This window comes from Malaclemys terrapin, chromosome 3, assembly GCF_027887155.1.
Source record: "Malaclemys terrapin pileata isolate rMalTer1 chromosome 3, rMalTer1.hap1, whole genome shotgun sequence".
NCBI classification, from domain to species: domain Eukaryota; kingdom Metazoa; phylum Chordata; order Testudines; family Emydidae; genus Malaclemys; species Malaclemys terrapin.
The window spans coordinates 10,150,511-10,173,433 of record NC_071507.1 but is presented as its reverse complement, the minus strand read 5'-3'; the positions used below and the strand labels follow the sequence as shown (position 1 = coordinate 10,173,433).

At 44.3% G+C, this 22,923-nt stretch overlaps 1 protein-coding gene across 1 annotated transcript; it reads right to left on the bottom strand.

Moving 5' to 3' along the window:
- Positions 1-2,054: 2,054 nt before the first annotated feature.
- Positions 2,055-18,586, bottom strand: LAMP5 (lysosomal associated membrane protein family member 5). Its single transcript, XM_054023246.1, has 6 exons — positions 18,287-18,586; positions 17,778-17,950; positions 16,891-17,022; positions 16,484-16,589; positions 13,383-13,571; positions 2,055-3,043 (listed from the first exon to the last, which is right to left on the bottom strand). The coding sequence occupies exons 1-6, from the start codon at positions 18,342-18,344 to the stop codon at positions 2,865-2,867; spliced, it is 837 nt and encodes a 278-aa protein (XP_053879221.1). The 5' UTR covers positions 18,345-18,586; the 3' UTR covers positions 2,055-2,864.
- Positions 18,587-22,923: the final 4,337 nt, after the last annotated feature.

Genomic DNA, 22,923 nt, shown 5'->3' with positions numbered 1-22,923 from the left:
GCACTTGAAGTTTGAAAGCCCAAAGACCAAAGCTTTATCACAGTAAGAGCTGTCACTTCTCTTCCTGCAGACATGGGGGAAAATAAGACCTGAGTGTGACTAACATTAATGACACTGACTGGACCACGTTGCAGTTCAGCTGTTCACTATGGTCATCTTTAGCATACTGCTGTGGAATGAAACCTTTGGGTAGGTGATACTCTTGAGTGGGTCTAGCTTTCCTTTCCAAGAGATCCCAAAAGCACATTTTTGGGCAGTTGCTTGTCTGCTTCAAGTGACCTCTTGCATGGAGTGCTACATTTCGCTCTCATCTGCTCAACATACCTGCAAGGCTGCTCAGAGACATAGAGACTTGATTTAGGCTGTGGTGCTGTCAGACGGTGGCTGATGTCTGCTTCATCAGAACTAGACAGTGTGAGCTCTTTGCTTTCCCAGTGTCTGACTGAGGTTAGGATGTGGACAAGGTTGTTCTGCACCAGCTGTCGTGTCCAAGTGTGGCTGCGCACCTGTTATGTAGTATTAGGTGCATATTATCCCACACCAGCACTGACTTCTTATTTTCAAGGTGCCGGCTTTATCTTTAGAACCTTTAGTTCCAGGCTAGATATGAGATTGTCTTGCCACAAGCCTTTTGGTGCACCACAGCCGTTTAGGTTAGCTGGGGCATTCAAGCTAGAATCTGTAGATTGAGTTGTGTGCGTCTTGTGGGACGGGGAGCTTTCAGTGGGGTACCCTCAAGTCTGTAAGTCACTTCCTCAGCTAATCCTAGAGAGCTTGGCTTTTTTGAGCTTTAGGGCACAGTGCAAGGTCTGTCCCTCTTCTCCGGATTTTTCCTGCAGGGAGGGCAAGTGGGGTTGGTTTTGGTTTTAGACTTGCCTGTTTCTGTCAATGGCCTGGTTCTCCAGTGCCCTGCGCCTCGTGTAAGTTCTTTGCAGTGCTGCAAAGTGGACGGAAAAGGCTCCTATTATTCGGATTTTGCAGGGGTGTCAATGAGTGCACACACAACGTGCAAGGCAGTGGAAAATCAGGCCCGGTGTTATTTTCACTATGTGCATGAATCCCAGGATAGCTAACTGGGATCACTTATGAAAGGGCCAGAATCTTCCACCCTTCCTCTGAGCAGCACCTTACTTCATGACTAGCCTCATTCATATCGGTGAAGCTGTTGAAGTAGTAAGGTGCTAGTCAATGTATGAGAGGCAGAATCTAGCCCTTAATATAAATAAATAAATAAGGGCTTGATTCTCCTTAAAGTGGGTGTATTTTATATATGTAATGTACACCTCTTTAAGGCCCCTTTATACTTCCTGGGGGGTATAAAGAGGCACAAGAACATAAGAACGGCCATACTGGGTCAGACCAAAAGTCCATCTAGCCCAGTGTCCTGTCTTCCAACAGCAGCCAATGTCAGGTTCCCCAGAGGGACTGAACAGAGCAGGTAATCATCAAGTGATCCATCCCCTGTCGCCCATTCCCAGCTTCTGGTAAACACAGGCCAGGGACACCATCTCTGCCCATCCTGACCTCACTGTGAAGGAGAACTAGGCCCTAAATATATTATTTTATTATAAAAAACCATACAAATAAGTTCTCCAGTAGTTTCAGGATTTGAATTAATATTTTTCTTGGCTCATAACACATAATATATAGTACAGGCAGTTCAGGGAGATGTTCTGTAGGTGTTCCTCTTTAAATCAGGTAAAATAAGAAGAGAAAAGTACATTTTGGTTCAATAACTACTGAAATTGCACTAAAAGTGGGCGTCTTTCCAGTGACTTCAATGGGAACAGGACCAGGACGTTAGTGAAATACCCCATGTTTCATAAAATGTGCAAACAAGCAAATGGCTGGGAGGATGGATGAATTTTTTAGGTCGCATTGTAACATACGAACTACAGTACAATTAGCCATTATTGCACCAAAGATACTGCCAACACAAACTAAATCCACCTTTGTATCATTCTACACGCTCTTCACGTACATCTACATTCAGTCTTATAAACGGCCAGTGCTTATAGACAACCTTGGGTCATTTCACAATAAAAAGGCAAATCAAATTTTATACGGGTGTATATTTTAATTCATTTTAAAAATGTTTTACATTAGCTGATAGAGTTCGTATTTTCTGTTACATTGGGTAACACCTGAAACGATCTGCATAGTAACGGTAACATTTTTGTTTTGTTGTGAAATTGTCAGGTGCAGGTAGCAATGTAACGTTTCAAAGACAATCACAATACGTGCAGGACGCCCAGCCAGAAGCATTGATTGACTTGCAGTAGCGTGGTGCTCTATATTTTGTGCATCAACAGGTTCGTAAGTGTAACTCGGAAGCAAAACCGAACTTTCCTCTCTCAACCTTAAATGCCTGGTCAGTTCCTCAGCTGGTTGAAATCAGCTGACTTTGACTTCACTGGCGCTACACCAATTTACACCAGCTGAAGGTCTGGCCTGGATTTTTCAGAATAAAATGTCTACTTTGTGGCCACTCCTAGATTCCTTTCATTGACTTCCAGGGGAATTTCTAGTGTGTTAGGAATGCAGGACATGGCTCTTAATAATGAATACACTAAATTAATGCTTAGAGCAAAACTCTGAGTAGTAAATCTTCACTCCAATACCCAGCTCTTCATACATGTATGGCAAGGGAGTGCTGCATATGTGGGGAGAGTAAAATGTTGGGGTTTGAATATGAGAAGAGAATTTTGCCCTCAAAGCATGAAGCTTTGACTGTGAAGAGTGTTTTCATCTCCATTTGGCCATTATACTGTAGATATATCATGCGTGTGTGTCCTCACCTACAGAAAAAAAGTGCTTTTGCTTTGTCTACCTGATAAGTACTCAGTTTGGATGCATCCTGCCATCTATCCCATGTGTTTGTACTGAGATCTGTCTCGAGGAAGTTGTACCTGGTTGGCTGTCAGTTTGTGGTGGATATGGTAAATGCAGACGGTTATCACAATCATCAACCCCAATATCAGACCCAAAATCAAAGGCAGGGTTTCTTCTAACTGTTCCCTCTCGTCCACTGGACACTTATGTTCTGCAATTAGAGAGAAAGAGATGATGAAATATTTTAAATATTAACTTGTTCTGTAGTGCAAAATGAACTTCGCCAGTGAAATAAAGCTAACTGAATAATGCCTACAGTGAAATCATCTGTCCAGAATAAAATCACATTCAGTAGCAATGAAAGAAAGGAAAAATCATTAGTTATTGGTGGCTCAACTGTTCTAAAGAAAACTAAAATAGCATTAACCACTGTAGGCCCTGGTTCAGGCCAACACTTAAACACATGCTTAACTTTCAACAAGTCATGTCAATTTATTATTGTTATTATTATTATTATTACCATAGCACCTTGGTCTGTCTTAATAGTCTTTTTTATTTTTGAAGTGCCTTCCTTTGCTGAAAAGTGACTGTAAAAATGGCCTCACGGGGGCTCGTTGTCTCTTGACTCCAAATCACCTTTGTTCGGTTTGCAAATTTAAAAAAAGGGCGATTTGTTTCTTCCTAACTGCCAGCCCTGTGAGTTCACTTCAGGGTCTGATAGTGAAGCAGAGTTATGGCCTATTCATCCCTCCCCTTCTATAATCTGGCCCAGTGCAAGGGTATTAGCACTGCAGTTACCGCTGAATGGTGGGGCACGCTTTGATTTCCAGATTAACAGCCCTGGGTTTGAAGTCCTTTATCTACATAGTAGGGAAAGCGTGAGCAGCTGCAATGACTTATCAATGTGCCTGCATCTTGTCCTGCAGGGACTATCCTGAAGGTGAAAGCGGGTAGTTCAGTCTTTGATCCAGCTCCTCAGTGGGTGTAAACGTCCACAGAGCGAAGCTGAAGACCCAACCCACAGTGCTCCCACTGATTTCAGTGAGATGGAATGTGGGAGTAAAGATACCCTGGATAAGGACTCTGCAGGCTCGGGATGAAGATGTGCACTAATGCAAATGCATCAATGCCCTACAGGCAACAGCCACAATTACTAGATAAATTGCATATGCACAGTTTGCAAGCTCTTCATTTGTACAATGCTAGTTCAATGGGGCAGAGACCTCTAGGTACAACGGCAATATATAACAATTACATACAAAACATGTTATTTAGACAGCACAGTCAAGCACTCAAAAGTTAGGAAATGCCAGAATCTAGTTGATCTATACAATCTTAATGTGATGCCCTTGTGCATATGCATTATGATGCAGTCTTTAGTTAGATGATCACATCGTATTTTTTCCACAGCCTTATTCACTGAACAAGCTGGACACCACTCAGGAGGCTGAGAGGGTGCTGCTAAAATTTTGCTGACAGTGCAAATGACAGAAGAAAAAATTGCAATTTTCAAAAGTCTCTCTCAGATTTTCAGGGGGGAAAGAAAAGGCACTTCTCTGGCCACAGGGCTTTCTCCCTGCCAAATTTCAAATGCCTGCTGCAAACAATGGAGGTGAAGGAGCTTCTCAAATAAAGGTTGTGTGAATCTTAATGGAAAGTGTTAGACAACCTAAATACCAGTTCCCCCATATTATTAAAGATGGTCAGGCCTGACACCCTGGTTACCTGACTCTGGAACACAGTCCTCTACCACTAAAACTAAAGGAGAACTCCTCTGAGTGATGTGAATCCCTTATCCTCTATGTATGCCAGCCACAAGAGGGCATAATCACCCACCCATACACAAAGCCAGGCAGTAACTGCAGGGACATTGCTCAAATGGAATTCTGACAACTTAAAGCCGCTGAGAATCTGCCATTTATTGCTGACACACTCCTGGTTCTATTACAATTCCTTTGAGCTGCTGAGGTTCATAAAGCAACTATTCAAAACTCCGGGTACAAAAAGCAGCTGGCCATGGAGAAAGGGGCTAATCTATCTGGGGAAAGAATTCGATTATTAAGCTTTTTAAAAACAAAAACAAAGAAGGCAAGAAAAAACATTGATGTGAAAAGTATTTTAGCCGTCTCCTTTTCAATTCAGTCCCTGCACTGTTTTTGCCAGAACAGTGATTAATCACCAGTACTCTGTTATAGACACGGCCACAATTGCTGCAGTGCAGTTAAAAAAAGAGGGAGGAAGTGGCTACTGGTTATTATTCAGGATTCAAAAATTGATGCCAGGGTTTGGTTAAAAACACCCCTTCCATCTAATGACAGTCAGAATCCCATTGGAATGTTGTTTCCAACCCACAGGCATATGGACACACAGACATTTGTGGTATTGAACCTGCAAAGGCTAGTGTGGAGAGCAGAGTTGAGTGTGGAGGAGAGCTAAAGTAAGGGACACAGAAGCCAGAATTACATAGATCCAGTGGCCCTAATGACCTATGCGAGCAGCGCAGAGGAGCTACAACCACTCTTGCCCTTGTCTCACATTCAAAGAATTTAGGCCCAAATCTTCAAAGATTTTAGGTGCCTAAATGCCATGGGAATCAGCTACTGTGTGCATCGCTAACAGTTAGTTTACAAGGCGTGCTGGCTTCAACAGCAAAGCTCGTAAGTTCCCTGCATCAGACCTGTTCAGCTCACCGGACCTCCACACTTCACTGCCAAAATCTTAATGCCCCTTGTCCCCATACTGAGCAGATCACTGGTTGCTGGACATATACACCCCACTGATCTTTAACATCACATCTTACAACGTAATCAAATTTTCCACCTCACCTGCTCAATGCCACCATGTCAAACATCTTAACTCCCTTATTTTAAATTCATTTTTTTCCAAACTACGCCAACCATGTCCTCTGCAATGAGAACTGTTTACGAGCCAAGTTGCACATCTCAGACGTCAACTATTATTTTAAGCAGAAAAAAGTCACAAGAACATTGTAACAGGAAATATGTATTTCTTGCAATGTTTGCATAAGTGTAATGGGTGAAAGGAAATTGATTGCTTTTAAAAAAAACTTTTTGTTTAAAAACTCCATAATTTAGCCCAAAGGCAGTAATCTATCCGTTTTTTTCATATTTGATAAAAAGCAGAATTAATGATAAGGGAATGCTAAAAACTATATGATTCTTGTCTCTTTAAACCCAGCCAATCAGCTGATTCAAAGTCTGTAATGTTCTTAATAGTCACAGACTATTGACTGAGGGAGCTGCCTGGCCAATGGGGTTGCTTTGTAAATTTCTAAGGGATCTATAAATAAAAAGTGCTTTATAAGAGCAAATAATGTTGTTATTTATTAATTCATTTTAATTCACTCTAACTCAACCCAAAGCAAATCTATTTAGAGCCCCAGGCCAAAACCCAAGGAAGTCAATAGAAAGATCTCATTGATTTCAGTGGGCGTTGGATCATGCCCAGTGAGCTTTGCAAAGCATCACACTATATTTACTATATTTGCTTTTGCTTTAATCTGAGCTTCTCTATTCTTACTTTAAAAATCATATTGTAATTAGCCCACTTCAGTCTCAGATTGTCAGTTGTGGAATTCCCTGTAGACTGTCCTGGAGAGGCATCACCTTCAACCTCTAAGAAGAGACAGTGGTGGAAGAGTGTCTGGTTAGTTCAGTCAAAAAGGACTGGGGAGTCATCTCCCCGGTTGTGTTTTGTGCATGGGAAAGTCTATAGATCACAGAGTGAGAACTAAGCTCCAGGGAGCTACGTGACAGGTGTTAGGGGGTGTGGGCATTCCGTAAGGCCACACAGACTGGACACACACTGGGAGCAAGTGCTCAAGATGGCCCCCGGACCCAAGAGTGAGGATGGGTGGAAAAGGTCAAAGTCTGCTCTCTGGATAAGTGCTGTGGAGTTCTTTGGTGTGTAGGTGGAAACGGGCTGGTTAGGGGGAAGAGAAAAACTGATGCAAATTACTTCCCAAATCCTTTGTGTGGCCCGAGAGGGATCTTGCCCTTCTGTGACTACCAACCACTGGGTCAATGGAGAGAGAATGGAGTGGAATGGAGTGGGGAGGTAGTTCCAGAGGGTGGATTTGTAGGGTCATTAGCAAGGCTGTCTCCCTATCCTGCACAGGTGAGATTTTCAGCTTGATGAACATGTTCTTCTCCTTGATTGACCCTTCTATTCACCATTTCAGAGAGGGACACCCGGGTCTTGGTTGATCAGTGGACTCAGAGTCACAGAATCATAGAAATGGAGAGCTGGAAGGGACCACGAGAGGTTATCTAGTTGAGCCCCTTGCTCTGAGGCAGGACAAAGTAAACCTAGACCCAGCGGCGGCTCCAGGCACCAGCGCTCCAAGCATGTGCCTGGGGCGGCAAGCTGCGGGGGGGTGCCCTGCCGGTCCCTGCGAGGGCGGCAGTCAGACAGCCTTCGGCGGCTTGCCCACAGGAGGTCTGCAGGTTCTGCGGATTCGGCGGCAATTCAGCAGCAGGTACGCCAAAGCCGTGGGACCGGTGGAGCTCCCGCAGGCAAGCCGCCGAATCCGCAGGACCCTGCTTGGGGCAGCAAAAAAGCTAGAGCCGCCCCTGCCTAGACCATCCTTGACAGAGGTTTGTCTAACCCAGGGGTCGGCAACCTTCAGCACACAGCCCATCAGGGTAATCCGCTGGCAGGCCAGGAGACAAGTTGTTTACATTGACCGTCTACAGGCACGGCTCCCAGTGGCCACAGTTCGCCATTCCCAGCCAATGGGAGCTGTGGGAAGTGGCAGGCTGCAGGGATGTGCTGGCTGCTGCTTGCTGCAGCTCCCATTGGCCGGGAATGGCGAACCATGGCCACTGGGAGCTGCAGGGGACAGGTCCTGTGGATGGTCCACGTAAACGAAATGTCTCGTAATCCCTGGTCTAACCTGTTCTTAAAAACCTCCAATGACAGGGATTCGACAGCCTCCCTTGGCAGCCTATTCCAGACTCAGGATGTGACCGCACGTAACGGAAGATAGGTGAGTTTTAAGCAAGCACGTGTTTGCCGGGGGAATTAAAACGCTACGGACCCTGATTGCTCACAGAGAGATAATCATAATACTTTGCATTTATGTAGCACCGTTCGTCCAAGGAGAGCAAAGCACTTTACAAGCACTGAGACACACACCACTTCTCCGTGGTAGGTAAGTGCTGTGACTCTCCTCTTCCAGGTGGATGGAACAAGGCATGATGCAGAGGTAAAGGGACTTGCTCAAAGGGAGAGGAGCAGTGGAGGACCCAGCAATAGAACCCAACCCTCCTAATTCCCCAGCCCTTGTCCTCAGCCTTGGACCACAAGCGTAACAGTGGTACAGTCAAAAAATTTCAGCTGGAACATTCTCCCATCAGAAAAGGGGATTTCGTTGAAATCAAAAAGTTTTCTGCAGGAAAATCAAAATGGAACGTTTCAATTCATATCAAGATTAACTTCTGAGTTTGCCTAAGCCACTGGGGTGTCTGATGGGAGCTGTAGTTCTGGGTCCATCATGCCCATATGCTCACCTATGGTCCCTACTCCCTGGCTGGCTACACAGCCCATGATGCACTATGGTATCTCCCTGTGACTGTACCATTACAGTGCATCATGAGTCACATAATTCCCATAAGTGACATTAAACGCGCTCATTGAGGGGAGAATACGCCCTCCCCCCCCCCCCCAAAAAAAAATCTCCTTTCCCACAGTAGCAGGGAAATTCTTTTGGCCCCAGTCCAATAAAGCGCTAAAGCACATGCTTAACTTTTAAGCACGTGAGTATTCCCATTGAAATCAGTGGGATCTGTCACACTTAAAGTTAAGCATGTGCTGGAGTGCATTTCTGGATCAGGGCATAGTGCCCAGCACTTTGCAAGATGGAACCCTTTTGTAAGCAAGAAACAACAACTTGTCCTTCTTGTCAGTTTTTTTTTTTTTTTTTTAAGCCAATTGCTCAGCAAACAAAGACTGTCTGGAATATAACTCCCTCAACTCAATGGTGAGCACTGACGTTTCTACTTTGGGAGGCAGGCTACTCAGCTGTGGTGTCATTTATATATCTGTACCCTAAAACATATTCTCTACACAAGCTGATATGAGTTATTTATGCATGGTCATTTATTCCTTAGGAGCGTCATATTGTCAAAGGAAGCACAACGTATTTATCGTGGCATGCCTTGGCTTCTGTGGGGAGTGCTTACCCTATACTCAAGAGAAGGATAAAATCATGGGCTAATTTTCTTCTCATTTATGCTGTTTACTCTGGTATAACTCTGTTGAGTAATTCCTGACACACATGCAATGTAAGAGAGATCAGAATCAGGCTGCCCTACAACTATGCCCTGTATAAGTTGATAGTAGGATTTTTTTTTCCCCCCGTGAGTACCCATGTTGTTCAGGTTAACGGCTAACATGCACATTTTCTTGTTCAGCCCTCTGTATTAGAACAGACATCAATGAGATAAAAATTAGAAAACAGTTCCCCTGCCCATTGCCCCGAACCAGCAAAATATAGGGCCATATTCAAAGTTGCTGGAAAGATTCCCGTTGACTTTGGATTTGCCATGATGGGCCAGATTTGCAGAAATGTTCAATGTTCATACGTGGCTAGATTTTGAAAAGAACTGAGCACCTTTGAAAAATCTGGCCCTTAGGTAGGTACCTCCGTGGTGCCTCTAACTCACAGCCTCCAGGTCCCGATTCCACCCCAGTTCCCAGCTCTTTAGTGCTGTGTGGGGACATGTCTTCTTTATAGGATTACTGTTTTTTGGTTTCCCCTTCCTTTATGGGAATAAGCTGTACAGTATAAGTACCTTTATACCAGTATAACTGTGTCCATACTAGGAGGTTGTTCTGCTTTAACTAGACCGGTATTGTTAAAACAGTATGGTTATACTAGGGATAGGAAAGTAGAGGGCCATGTGGCAAATACAGAACTGGTTGAAAATGATAAGTATATTCATCCCAAAAAAGTGGGAAATTTTTATTTCAGTAAAAAAAACAAAAACTGAACATTTTTTGGTTTGATGGGGGAGGGTTAATTTTGGGCTTCCTCCCCCCTTCCTTTTTTTCAACTGAAATTTTAAAAGAAAAATCTGTTTTCAAAACAGGCCATTTTTGTCACCAAAAAAATTTTCAAACAAAAAGCATTCAACCAGCACTAGCGTTGGGTGTAGGAAAGAAATAAAAGCAATGAATGTATTTGTAAGGGTTGGGGGAAAGGACTTAAAGACAAATATGTACTAAACGTGTAATAGACATTCTGTTGGGTTGGTTAACCATTAACAAAAGCTACAATTCTCTACAAAATTCTATGGGACGGTTCAGAAGCCAATTTGTAAATGGTAAGGACAAGAGTTCTCACTATTTAATTCATACTGACATCTCTGTTTTAAAAGCGCACCAGTCCTCCTGCAGATAAAAGTCTCTTCAGATTTAGCAGATCTCTTTCTCAATTCTAATATATTTTAAAGTATTATGTAGCTTGTTCATAATTAATAGAAATTTTACCAAATGTGAAATTAATGAGTTGCAAAGGAGCAGGCTAATTACTGTAATTTAAGACTAGCGGGAGATCCCAAGCTGAACAAATAATAATGCATAATTTATATTTACATACATGCCCTGTACGCAGACATCCCACATATGTAGTAATGGTATGCACATGATAAATGGCAGAATCATTTGTTAAATTGTGGAGCTATGTGATAACTTACATCTGTCTGGCATCTCTGACCACCTCATCTGTACACTGCCCGCTATTTACTTTCCCTTGGGACTAATTCAAACAGCCACCATTCAAAAAAAACAAAACAAACCTCACAAGTTTTCCAAATAAATATTATCTCTTTTCCTCAAAAGATAGAATTCCCACATGCAATTACATTGTCCTAGACCTAGCCTGGGTAGTGTTGAGTCCTGGACAAGTGACGCATTTACATGCCCATTATGGTTCAAAGAGAAGCGTTGTGCCATTAGAAAATCAGGAAAGGCCTTTTGTGAATGGTATAAAGTGCTGGTTGCTGGCTAGCTATGGTACGAGATAGCAGACTTTACAACTTGGATATTATGTACAGACAGAAAAGCTACGCTGGGTAATTTTAATAAGAATTTGCATATTTCAGTTATAAATTTCCCCCCAACCCACACCCCCAAGGCCTGTTCAGTTGTACCCATCATACTAGGAAGCCTAGATTTGCAGGTGGAGGATACAAAAAAATAGCATCTGAAAAGTGTCAAAAAAATCTCTCTGAAATGTCTATAATATTTTTTCCTGTGGTTTATACAGAATACATGGTGGCATGGCAAGGAATAGAGGATTTATTTGTGCCGATAGAGAAGACTTATATAATTCCCTCCCATCTTCACTGTGAGTAATGCAGGCATCTCTAGCTCCGGCTGAGTCAGGGCCTGTAACAGCATATGTTTGCTATGTAATTTAGGGGAATAGTACTTGTGGTAATAAGCGCTGTGCTTTGCAGTAAGTGTTTGTATTACTACACGGTGAGCTATTTCCCACAGGTAGAATGACACAATTCAATATTTTAAATGTTATGTTTGACAAGGAACGCCACCCTTTTCTAATCATCAGTTAATTAGTAACGGATCTGGCTACTCCATGTATTATTTACTTCACCTTGTTTAGGAATAATGATAGACTTAATTAATCCAGTAAAGCTGGAATTTGCAGGGGAATGATCCTAAAATACTAACTCAGGCAAAATGACCGTTGGTCCAAACTAAACCTTTATTTAACGTGGTATAAAACTGGAGTAGCTCTAATTCAGTCAGTCAGTGGCATGACTCCAGAGGAACACCAGATAACAGAGCAGAATTTGGGAGTTTTGCCTGAGTTATAAGACAACAGGATCAAGCCCCATAGAAATATCTTGGATGAAATCCTGGCTGCATTGACATCAATGGCAAAACTCCCATTGATTTCAATGGGGCCAGGATTTTACCCTGTAAGTATTAATCTAAGCATTTCAGGTACAAACATACTTGCAGCAATAAATAAATAAAAGCCACAGTACAATGTGCTAACAGCAGATTCTGAACAACAACAACAAAAAACACAGAGAACAATACAGTTCTGACAATATTTTCTGTTAAACTAGATTTTCTTTGATCATAAAGTTGACCAAATCAGGAAAAACAAAAACGTACAAAACACAAAAGCAGCTTCTGTCTATTCTATATTTTTAAAAACCCTACATTAAAAGAATTAAGTACTGAAAAGTGAGGAAATGACAGAGTTACCCACCCATCTGTAATTTTCTGCCTGTGAATTACAGGACACTGACTAATTACATGACCTCCGACTACTTTTCCTGCAGGTTCCCTGCCTCGTTCAGTGCACAAGATGGACGGTACTCCGTGGCAAAGACAACTGTTCAATATTTCTTTTTATCTTCATTGTTCAGTGGGAGGGTCCAGGTTTCATTTGCTCCACACCCTCCAAACACTGCATTGAATAAGGATTTCTTTCTTTCTCTTTCTTTCTTTAGTGGCTTTAGTATAGCATTTATCACTACAGATTCTGTGAACCTCAGAAACATGAATGGATTTTATCCTCACCAGACCCCTATGAACTTGGGAAGTGTTATTAGGGTGATTTTACAGAAGGGGGATTGAGACACAGGGAAAATGAGGGACTTGCCTGAGGTCACACAGGAAATCTGTAGCAGAATTGAGGATTGACCCCACGTCCCCAGAGACCCAGTCCGGTGCCTTGACCACAAAACCATTTTCCTCTTCCAGATCCCTGCTGTATTCACAATACACCATGCAACAAATGCAGTTCTCTGGACCACAGACCAATTCATCAATAGTCCCCAAACAGTGGGGGGCAACCCCGTCTTCTGAGAAAGCAATAAAATCTATGGAGCACTAAGACCCAGCAATAGTTTGGGCAGGGAAAGGTAGCAGCCTGTATCTCCCTGGCCTTCATCCCTCCTGCTGCAGTGACTGAGGCCTCTGCTCTTACCTCCTCTCCCCATAACCCAGTCTCAGTGCAGTTCCACCTCCCTCACCAACCCCACACACAGTCCATTTCAGACTGTAGTGCTGAAAGAAGCCTTTAGATCTCTGCCTCCTGTGTCCACCTGAACTAATCATTAGAAAGGCCCAGAGTCGCCTGCCAACTTCCCTCTGCAATGTTATGCAGACCAATAGAATGCTGGCTGACTGTTTGGATGATGCATTACAGAATCCGTGCACGTGCCAAAAGCATTAGACAAATCACAACCAATTGTCACTTGCCCCACAAAAGACAGACAGCCTAGGGACCTCGGGACAGATCGGTAAAGGAATTTAGGCTCCTCATGATGCAGATAGGCACCTGCTGGGATTTTCAAAAGTGCTTCAGCGCCTAATTCCCAGGAGGAGTTTGGAGGCAAGGATCATGTTGAATGTCCCAATAAAAGCCTGATCCTGTATAGACAGCACACTCAAAACTCCCATTGAAGTCACTGGGAGTTTGGGGTGTGCAAGAGATGCAGGGCTAGGCCAGAGATTAGGCTCAAAATGATTTTGCCGCACATTCCTACCTTCGCTGAAGACAAAGTCAGCACTGATGTCAAAGGGCTGAATGCGGACTTCTGACAGCAAGAGAGTTACGGTTCTCCGGTGATCGCTGGTGATGAGGGAGATGGTCTGCTGAGCTTGGCATTCGTAGGATTTCCCAGCTGGGGTGAGTAAGGCAGAAAGGTGGTGCGAGCTGGCTGTGTGCTTCCCAGCTGTTGAGACCACATAAATAGCAGTGAAACAGTTAGACCCCAAAATCTGGCAGTTGCCAGTGTTGCTAAGAACGTTAACCCTGTGGAGATGTGCCTGGATTGCGGGGAGGTGGGCATGTGCTTTCATAAATCAATAGCTATTCTTGGGGCTGGATTGTGCCTTCTAAACAACACAGAACTCAACTAGGAAGTGGAGCAGAGCCACTCCACCCAATGGGAGCTCCAGGCAGCGTTGTGGGAACTCTCCGGTGAGTAGAGTACGGCCACTGCACCAAGCGTTAGGAATGTATACTTCCCTCTATTCCCAGTGTAAAGTGGAGACATTGCTCCACCTTTCTCAATCAATGTAGTGATGCTAGCAGTGCTGGCCGCATAGCGGGCTTGATCCAAAGCCCACTGAGGCAAATGAGAAGTTTTCTATAAATTTCCATGGGCTTTGGCTCAGGCCCCATATTCCCAGCATGCAGGCAACAGCAAGGACTGCAGTTACACGTAGCCTCTGTATTGGGGTGCCAAAAAAAAAATAATAGCTTGAGACACTCAGTTCAGGACTCAACCTAGCTCTTACTGTGTTTCTTGGAAATAAAAAAAAATGATCATTAGCCAAGTGGAAATAAGGCAAAATTTTCTCATTATGTCAAACATATTTCTGCATACAAAGACTGTGCATGATCAGCTGTATGGAATGATGAATAACTTCTGCCTTTCTGATCATCTGCAGCCCTTGTGTTCATCATTAGGTTTCACATGCTAAAGCAATAGGGCTTCATATTTGCTCAGTGTGTGAGGGTTAATGTGTGTGTGGCTGTGTATTAGAGGCATGCAAAATATTCACTACAAGATGAAAAATACTCAGAATTCAAAGTTGTACATTATGTTATAGACTCAATTATGGGAGGTGCATTAAGGTATGCAAACCCTTTTGGGGTGAACTTTATTTTTCAGTTAAAATGCATTAGTTTTCAAACCCAAAAGACTATGTTCTTAGTAGAAATGGGTAAATTTGCCTTTTTCCCCCCTAGTGAAGCTGGCATTCCCATTGACAAAATGGGAAGCGTGATGTTATTCCACATTTAATATACTGGCCATTTTATCAAAACCAAGAATTAATGGGGTTTGCAACCATTGTAAAAAATAAGGCCCCAATCCTGTATGAGAGTAACTGAGCCGCTAGTCTCTGCCAAATTAGAGCCTTACAGGATGAGAAGTTTTATGTGACTATCTGCAAAACAAAAATGGTGTATTTTGTACAGCTTACATGAGTGTTTATAAACACACACATTCCATATGCACTCCCTGCACTTACAGGAGAAATGTGTTGCAAGTCGGTTTTTTAAGACATCACTGAGCAATGTGCATGGAATTGTGGATGTCCCCATATTACAGAATTATTTTTAAATGTAACTGAACATGTAGAATGTATTTCCCCAGGGTTTTGTGCTTGGAAGAGAAATGAACTACTGGTGGTTAAGAATGATAAACATGATATCTAATTGAAGCCAAATAGTTTCTGAAATACTCAGAGGTAGGGGCAATTATTAGGACATAAAAGGATAGCTGTCTTTCAATTTATCAAGAAAATGGTGAATCATAAAATATCAGGGTTGGAAGGGACCCTCAGGAGGTCATCTAGTCCAACCCCCTGCTCAAAGCAGGACCAATCCGCAACTAAATCATCCCAGCCTGGGCTTTGTCAAGCCTGACCTTAAAAACCTCTAAGGAAGGAGATTCCACCACCTCCCTAGGGAACCCATTCCAGTGCTTCAAGTTCCCCCCAATACTATCCCACTGAGATGCCTATCGTTCATGTACCGTAAAGAAAAGGGGCGGAGGAGGGAAAGTATCAAAAGAAACAAACTCAGATGAGTGAAGGAGGAAAGATTGAGAAAGGAAACAAAAGGTGGGAAGAAAAGTAAGAAAGAGAGAGAGAGAGAGAGAGAGAGAGTGAGTGAGTGAGTGTACGTACACAGCAGTACCAGTGCAATCCCCTCTGCCCCAACATCAGAAAAGAAAACAAGAGGTAAACGTCCATCCCTTATTACCATTTAAGTGATTCAGTCCAGAGGTGGTTTCCTTCAAATTAACCGCACATAGGACCTGAATCCTGTTCCTATTGAAGTCAATTTCAAAACACCCATTGATCTGCAGGAGAACAAGATCTGGTACAGCAACTGCCAGCCGCAGTGATCAGTGGTAGAGGAAGAAACTGAGGTTATAGCAGAATGTGGGAGGTGGGCTCTAGGGACTGAAAACACAGGCATTTTCCTACTCTCCTGAATGCAGTGTAGACCTGCCGCAATCTGCAATAGCGGATGCAGAGCGGGGATGAAGACGGGGGCAGTTTTCCAGCAGCTAGATACCGCCTTGGTTAGAAAACGCGCTGAATTCATCTCCCAAAGCCAGAAACGTTGTGTTTAAGCTTTGCTTTAAGCTTTAAGCCTAGCAAGCAGATTGGGGCAAATACGGTTTTCTCGCCACGGCAAGGAGAATATCTGGGGACTGCGAGCAAATTGTACTAGATAGATAGATAGATAGATAGATAGATAGAAGCGGGAGGGGGTCAGTGTAGCAGTTAGGGGGGAAATTAGTTTGTCTCCATGTTCCTTCTTTACCTATTCATGCTATAGGCGTGGGTGAATAGCTGCATTTCACAGGCATGGCCCATACGCTGGGAAGATTGGACTATTTGGCTGTGGTTTCAGTAGAGCAATATTGTATTTGTAATTAAATTGGATTTTAATCAACACTCCTCCTGATTTCATCAGACAACCCAGCCCCCTTCCGCTTTACTCCCGGGTACCCCGAACAGCTCAGTGTTCCGTTTACCTTTTTTTTATTTTCATCTACAACAACGGTCAAGGGAAAAGCTCTTTGGCTTGTGGGGGAAAAGGCCTTTCCCAGCCAGCACTTACGATTGACGGCATCTTTGAAGTAGGTTCGCTCCGAAGAATCATAGACAAATTGGATCTTGTTCAATTTCCAGACCGCCTCTTGCCTTTTGGTTGTGTTGTGGCCTTCCTGCCAATCCAAATTTTTAAAAAATGGCTATTTCGGTAAATGAACTTCCCTGGCATTAAAATGTACAGCTCGCGTCGTTTTGATAATGGTTGTGGGTCGGTTTTTACAACGATCGCATCTCATTTAACACACACCGAGTGCGGGATTTCCCCGCTTGTGGGTTTCCCTGTGACCAGTTCAAATGAAACCGAATTTAAGATTTCGGGCTGGTTTTGCTGGCATCAGATGTCCTTGATTTTTAGTGAGAAGGGAAAACAAAAAGCAGGACGCGGAGGCACACAGCAATCACCCAGTCACTTACCTTTACAAAATACAGTTTGAGGGTGTAAACTTTGTCTAGCCACGATATTTGGAGTTCCGATTCGGTAGTGCCACATTTCCCCCTCACTTCTGCTCCTCGGGAAAGCGGAATCTCAGCTTCTTCTGTTATCAGCTAAATGCGCAAACAACACAACACACGTTCAACAACCGAAAAGAAAGGCCGGATGACCAACACCAGTCCCAACGGTTAATGATTAGGGACAATAGAAGGGGGTAGTTTACATGGGCTCCGATATAAAATAACATCAGAGAAAAGTATCGGGGTAACCGTGGAGTCCGGTGGCACCCGAAAGACTGACAGATTTATTTGGGCATAAGCTTTCCTGGCTAAAAAAAAAAAAAAAAAAAAAAAAAAAAAAAAACTCACTTCTTCAGATGCAGATGTTATCAGAAAAAAAGGTGATCCTTCCCCCTCCAACCCAAGCAAAAAAATATGCCCTTAAGGGTAGGAGCGAAAAGGGGAACCTACAGGAAAGCAGATACATTTGCCTATAGGGAACTGGGTTCTTTCCTGACGCTATTTCAGGCATTGACAACTTTCTCTGTCCAAACGCAGCTGGATTCGCTATTCTGAATCATTTCTGCTGGCAAAGCGCACGGACACAGAGAGGGGTTTTCAATTAGCATCGAGATCCCTTAATGGCGCTAAAATACTGTTGGCTCGCCAGAGCCACGGTTTTTTGCATTACCTTGCTAAGAGGCAGTGGGGTCATTAGCGGGATGGGCTGAGATCTTCATTTTGAACACGGGACATTATGTTATTGGCTTTCGGGCCCGAGGCTAAGCGAACATACTACGTCCCTTTCTAAAAGATCAGCCCCGCCAGTTGAAAGCGGACCCTACCAAGGGAACCTAAATCCCTCTTACATCGACATAATTGCTGGCCGACACATCATAAGGGACCATCACTTTGGCTGCAAATTCGGCCATCAGACACGTGGTGCCGTTGTCCCGCACCACAAAAATATCCTTTCCGGGGCTGGTGGAGAGCCCGGAGAGGTTCTCCACTTCTTGCTCGGCCCCGATTCGAGCCATGGCATCTGCGGGAACAAAACAGATCGGTAGAGACACCCGGGTCTTGCTGGCGGCGCCGTGCTCCGCTTGCAGCGTGGTGGGCCAAAAAAAAGTTACCCCTTTGCCCTGCTCTTCTGCAGCCAAGTCCCCCACCCCCACTTAAGCCCTTTGCATGAAATGAATCGGCTTTATTGCAAGCCCTTCTCCGGGCAAGGCAGCCGCCTGTAACGGATCCCCATGGCTCAGCTCCCAGACAGCCGCCCGAGGATGCTCGGAGCTCCCCACGCGCCCGCAAGCCGGGCAGGTCCCCTCGCCGGTGGAGCCCTAGCCTCAGCCCGCCCGCCCGTCGGAGCGCTACTCACGGACTAGGCACAGCAGGCCCGGGACCCGCAGCAGCCCGGCTCTGAGCCTCACATCCATACTTCTCTCCGCCGGGCGCTGGAGCCGGGAATTCCTGTCGGGGCCAAGAGCGAGCTCCCGGCTCTGGCGCTGCACGGTCAGGCTGCGAAATGCACCAAGCTAGCAGCGTGGCTGGGAGCTGGAGGAGGAGGAGGAGGAGGAGGAAAGGGGGGGTGGAGGAATGCCGGGTGGGGGAGCTGTCCAAGGTATCCCCCGCTGGAGCACAAAAGCAGGGACGAGTTCGGAGCTCGCGTCTGGACCTGCTCGTGCCCGCAGCTCTGCAAACGGGTCCAAACGCTTCGCCTGGCACGCGTAGGAGCACTGGGGGAGAGGGGCGCCTCTCGGTGTTAAAAGAAAGCCTCGGGGCTCTGCCGCTCCATTTCCGGGGGCTCCTGGAGCCTGTGAAGGATCCCGCTTCTGCCCTAGACAAGAAACTGCGACGGCCAGTCTTGGAGCCGGGCCGTTGCTCTATAAAACGGGGTGTCGAGGCACTGCGGTGCTATCCACGTGGCGCCCCTGTTGCCCTCGCTCGCTGTAATTGCGCTAACAGCAAGTCAAGGCCTCTGGTGGTGTTTGGGGTTTTTTGGTTGGTTGTTTTTTTGCATAGGCTTCGCCACTGATTGCCCCCCAAATAACCTAAGGGCAGACAGTACAACCGCCTCCCCCCCCACACACACACTACTTTTTAAATGGGCCACCTCTAAAATGGCTGCAGCGGACATGATGGGCGCTGGGATTTGGTTTGTGGTGGGGCTAAAGGAGGCATGAAACAGTCATCGTCCCTCTGTGCAAGCAGAGTAACCAGCAGTCAGCCGGTTCCTGCTTGGGCACAAGAACAGGGCCGGGTCCTTCAATGGAGTGACTCCAGCTGGCGATCAGCAGTTGGCACCGGGTGTTTATTAATCATTGACCACAATCTCTGTGTCCTCAAAGACACCCACTGAGGGTTAAGACTTTCACCTGCTTTCTTGAAAATAATGTAAGTGCTCTCTTCCCGGAGTGTCTAGCTATGCCCTGCCTTTTGAAAGAGAGAGAGAAAAAAAAAGTCCCAGGTAAAACAGATTCAAATGATCCCAGATTGGAGGGAGAGAAGGGATCATCAGCATCTTAGATGACTTTTTAAACAATAAGTGCTATGACTATATATTGATAGAAAAGTCAAGATTTTCCATGCAAAAGATTGGCTGAGGAAAAGCACTCATTCTGTTATGGACAGCGCTGCAGATAGCAGGAGACAGGACTAAACTCTGCAGTCTGCAGTTATAAAAGAGCAACTCCCCTCAATGATTGGCATTTTCCCGGCCCCCAGTTGCTATCCTCGCTAAAAGCATATTGTGTTGGGATTCATTACCACGGGCCTTATATCAGCAGTGAGAGATTACCTGGATTCTCCATCATATCAATTGGGCCGCCTTCACCGGTGTCAGGTGGCATTGGTTCACTGAAGTTAATGAAACTATCCTGATTCCCAGCAGGTGAGGATCAGGCCCATAGAATCGATCTTCGAAAAGGTTGCAGCGTTCTAGGAGGGTGTGGTTAAAAGGCAGACGGATACATCTGATCGAGCACACTCACTCTTAGGGGTCTGCTAGTGAACACTGCAAAATGGTGTTCGTTACATTCCCATGTTCTTACCGTGTATTTCTGAGCCATTCATCTTTTTTACCTGATCTGTCATATGCTTGCTCCTAGCCCAAAGGTGACGTTTTCTACACAGGTTGAGCAAAATCCTTTCAACCATGTTTTAGCTCGGAGAGGATGAGAAATGGTTCGCTTTTCCCCATAGGAAAACAGTCTAACTACACGAGAGAGAGAGAGAGAGTTACAGCAAAAAAATAGCTGAAGATTGAAACCTGCGAAAGATTGAGGGCCAAATCCAGCATCCACTGACGTAAATGGGAAACCTTCCAGTGACAGTCAGTGAACATTGGATCAGGTCCATGGGCCCAGCTCCACAAAGGTATTTAGATTCCTAAGGCCCCTTGATTTCAATGGAAGTTAGGAGCCTAAATACCTTTGTGGATCTGGGCCATAGTCCTCACGAACAACTAGAGCCTTTGCTTGCTTCCAAAAGAAATGGCTTGCTTGAAAGTTGTATTCAGAGCATGGTCAGAAGAAAAAGTAATGAATAGCATCAACTCAGAGACACTGAGCACCTAGGCTGTTACTGAATATAGTGGGAACACTGTTGAAAATCAGACTATAAATCCATAGTGGGGTAAATCTTTTCCCCTGCCTCTACAGATGCAGTGACTCCACTTCCAGCAGAACCAGTGCTGTTCCATGTGCAGAGAGGAAGGGGGCAAATGCCGAGGGGCCAAGCAGGGTGTGTGCATCTTCTACCACATGTAGAACTCCTAGATTGATCCTCCCATCTCCCACAGAGAGGGAACCCCATACTAGAGATGGGACAAGTGAAATTGCAGGCATGGAGTAATTGCAGGCATGGAGTGTCCCCACCACCGCTGGACAATTCTACACAGAGAGGCCACTCACAGGCCAATATTCAGGTTGTGGAATTCACCACCAGAGTGTTTGCCCCTACATGCACACTTAGAGCCCAATTCTCTGAGTCTACCCAAGTCGTTTACACTAGTGCAAAGTGTCACCAGATCAGAATTTTATTTTACACTCATATTGCACTGGTATAAATGACTACACAAGATGCAGGGAAAGATGAATCTGGGGTTAGTGTGAAATTGAACATAGAAGCTAGCACAAGGTCTATGCAACTAAATCCTCCTTAAGTTTCATTGTTTCACAAAATACGGCCTATACCACAGCCCCAGTGCCATTTCTATTTCTTGGGCAGTATTTGTGTTTCAGGATCTCACAGTATAATATGTGCACAGATTTTTTTCCAAGTGCTATTTTTGCCACAAGTTACAAGCACGGTAGGTGGAGTTCCATTGATTCCATACTCACAATTAAATATTCCCTCCTGGAGAAACTTTGGTCTCCCATTAAATGATGTCAGCTGAAGGAGTTCCAGCCTTAAAACCACTGATAGAAAAACATAGTACATATGTAATACATGATGGACCTCTTTTATGAGCTGTATCTTCAATCGTAAGGAGACACTTGTTAACTCACTACTATACATGCTACACTCATGTACATTAATGTTACACTAGTGATCAATCGGTTTAAATACTGAAACCCATTCATTTTCTGATCGTGAAATTATCCTGCAGTGCTTTATACAAGGACAAGAGAATCCAGCGCTCAGATGTTCAGTTCACATAAACCCCAGTCTGAACTACCTCCTGAATGCGCTAAATTGCACTGCAAGTCTCCTAAGAATCGAATATTCTTTGCTCTATTTTGTTTCTGGTCAGCCAGGAAATACCACCATGATTCTTGTGTGCAAGGAAACGCCACATGGCCAGCTGATGGTAGTTCAGTATTTTCTGCTTGCTCTGACCAGAACTAGAAAAGGTGTCGGCATGAAAAAAAAAAGGGTGTTACTGTTCAGTGTTAAAAGAACTTGAAGGATCAAACTGAATTTGGGGCAGAAGTGTGGTTTTTGGTTTTTTTTTTTTCATCTCAAGGGGCTCCCTTCATCCCTAATGTTGAAGGTTTGGTAAATAACAAAGGACACCTACCGTAACCTCTCCTGCTTCCAGTCAAGTCAAAGGTAGCTTTGCCATTAACTTTCAACAGGAACAGGATTGGGCCCACGAACAATGTTTACCCTCATTGATCACAAAGGAAGGTGAAATTGTAAGTGTGAATAAAGCCCAAGGTGAGTTATGATTCTCGTACTCTCATGAATGGACATTCAGAATAAACCCAAGAGCTTTCGTTTCACCATTATTTTGTTCACGGGGCGCATGTCTATGTTTTGGGTTGGTTTGATTTTTTTAATCTAACCTGTGTCCTTGGTGTCTTTCTATCCAATCTTCCTTTTTTAATTGTTATATCAGACAGCTGCTTTAGGAAAATAATTGTTGTTCCCTTAGTGATGCTAATGTTGTCAGAGGAAGAAACAAACCCATTTAGCCAAGTATTTTATGGTTGTGTTTGATGGTGGGTTATATGTTCCTGTAATAGTTGCTCATGGATCAGTAGTAATTTCAACTGAGGAGAGCAGCTGTTTAATGTGTTGATTTACAAGCAAGTGGGCAAATGTGCTTTTGTGATAAGGTCAGAAGCAACTTCTATGGCGTGTGTATAAAGATATAGATATAAATATAGATGGATAGGTATAAATGTCTCCCTAATTCTGACTCTGAAGTTCAGTACCAAAGGAGTGAAGAGAGAATGTACTACAGTGTTACAGGTGGAAATAATTAACCTAGTAGTTAGTAAACCAGAGACAGTAGCTCTCAGAAGAGATGGGCAAAAAGCACTTTGGTTTATTAAGTTTAGTGGCTGTCCGTGTGAAAGATCCCATAACAGTTCTGGGAAAGTGTAAAAATAACTCTGTCAGATGCTCTTCCTTTCTGAACACAAATTACATTAGGACCGGATTTTCAGAGAGGCGATGCACCTACAGCTTCCATTAACTCCAGGTGAGGTGAAAGGTGACCAACCCTTCTAAAAATCGAGGGCAAAGCTGGGTGAGGCATTACTGAGTGCCCAATGTCTGCTACTTTTT

Bases quoted from the DNA above. Each gene is read 5' to 3' on its own strand.
- LAMP5 (XM_054023246.1), bottom strand. From the start codon at position 18,344: ATGGATGTGAGGCTCAGAGCCGGGCTGCTGCGGGTCCCGGGCCTGCTG. The intron at 16,590-16,890 runs GTAAGTGACTGG...TTGGATTGGCAG, and splicing joins TCAAACTGTATTTTGTAAAG to GAAGGCCACAACACAACCAA. The intron at 13,572-16,483 runs GTAAGTGCTGGC...TGGTCTCAACAG, and splicing joins CTTCAAAGATGCCGTCAATC to CTGGGAAGCACACAGCCAGC.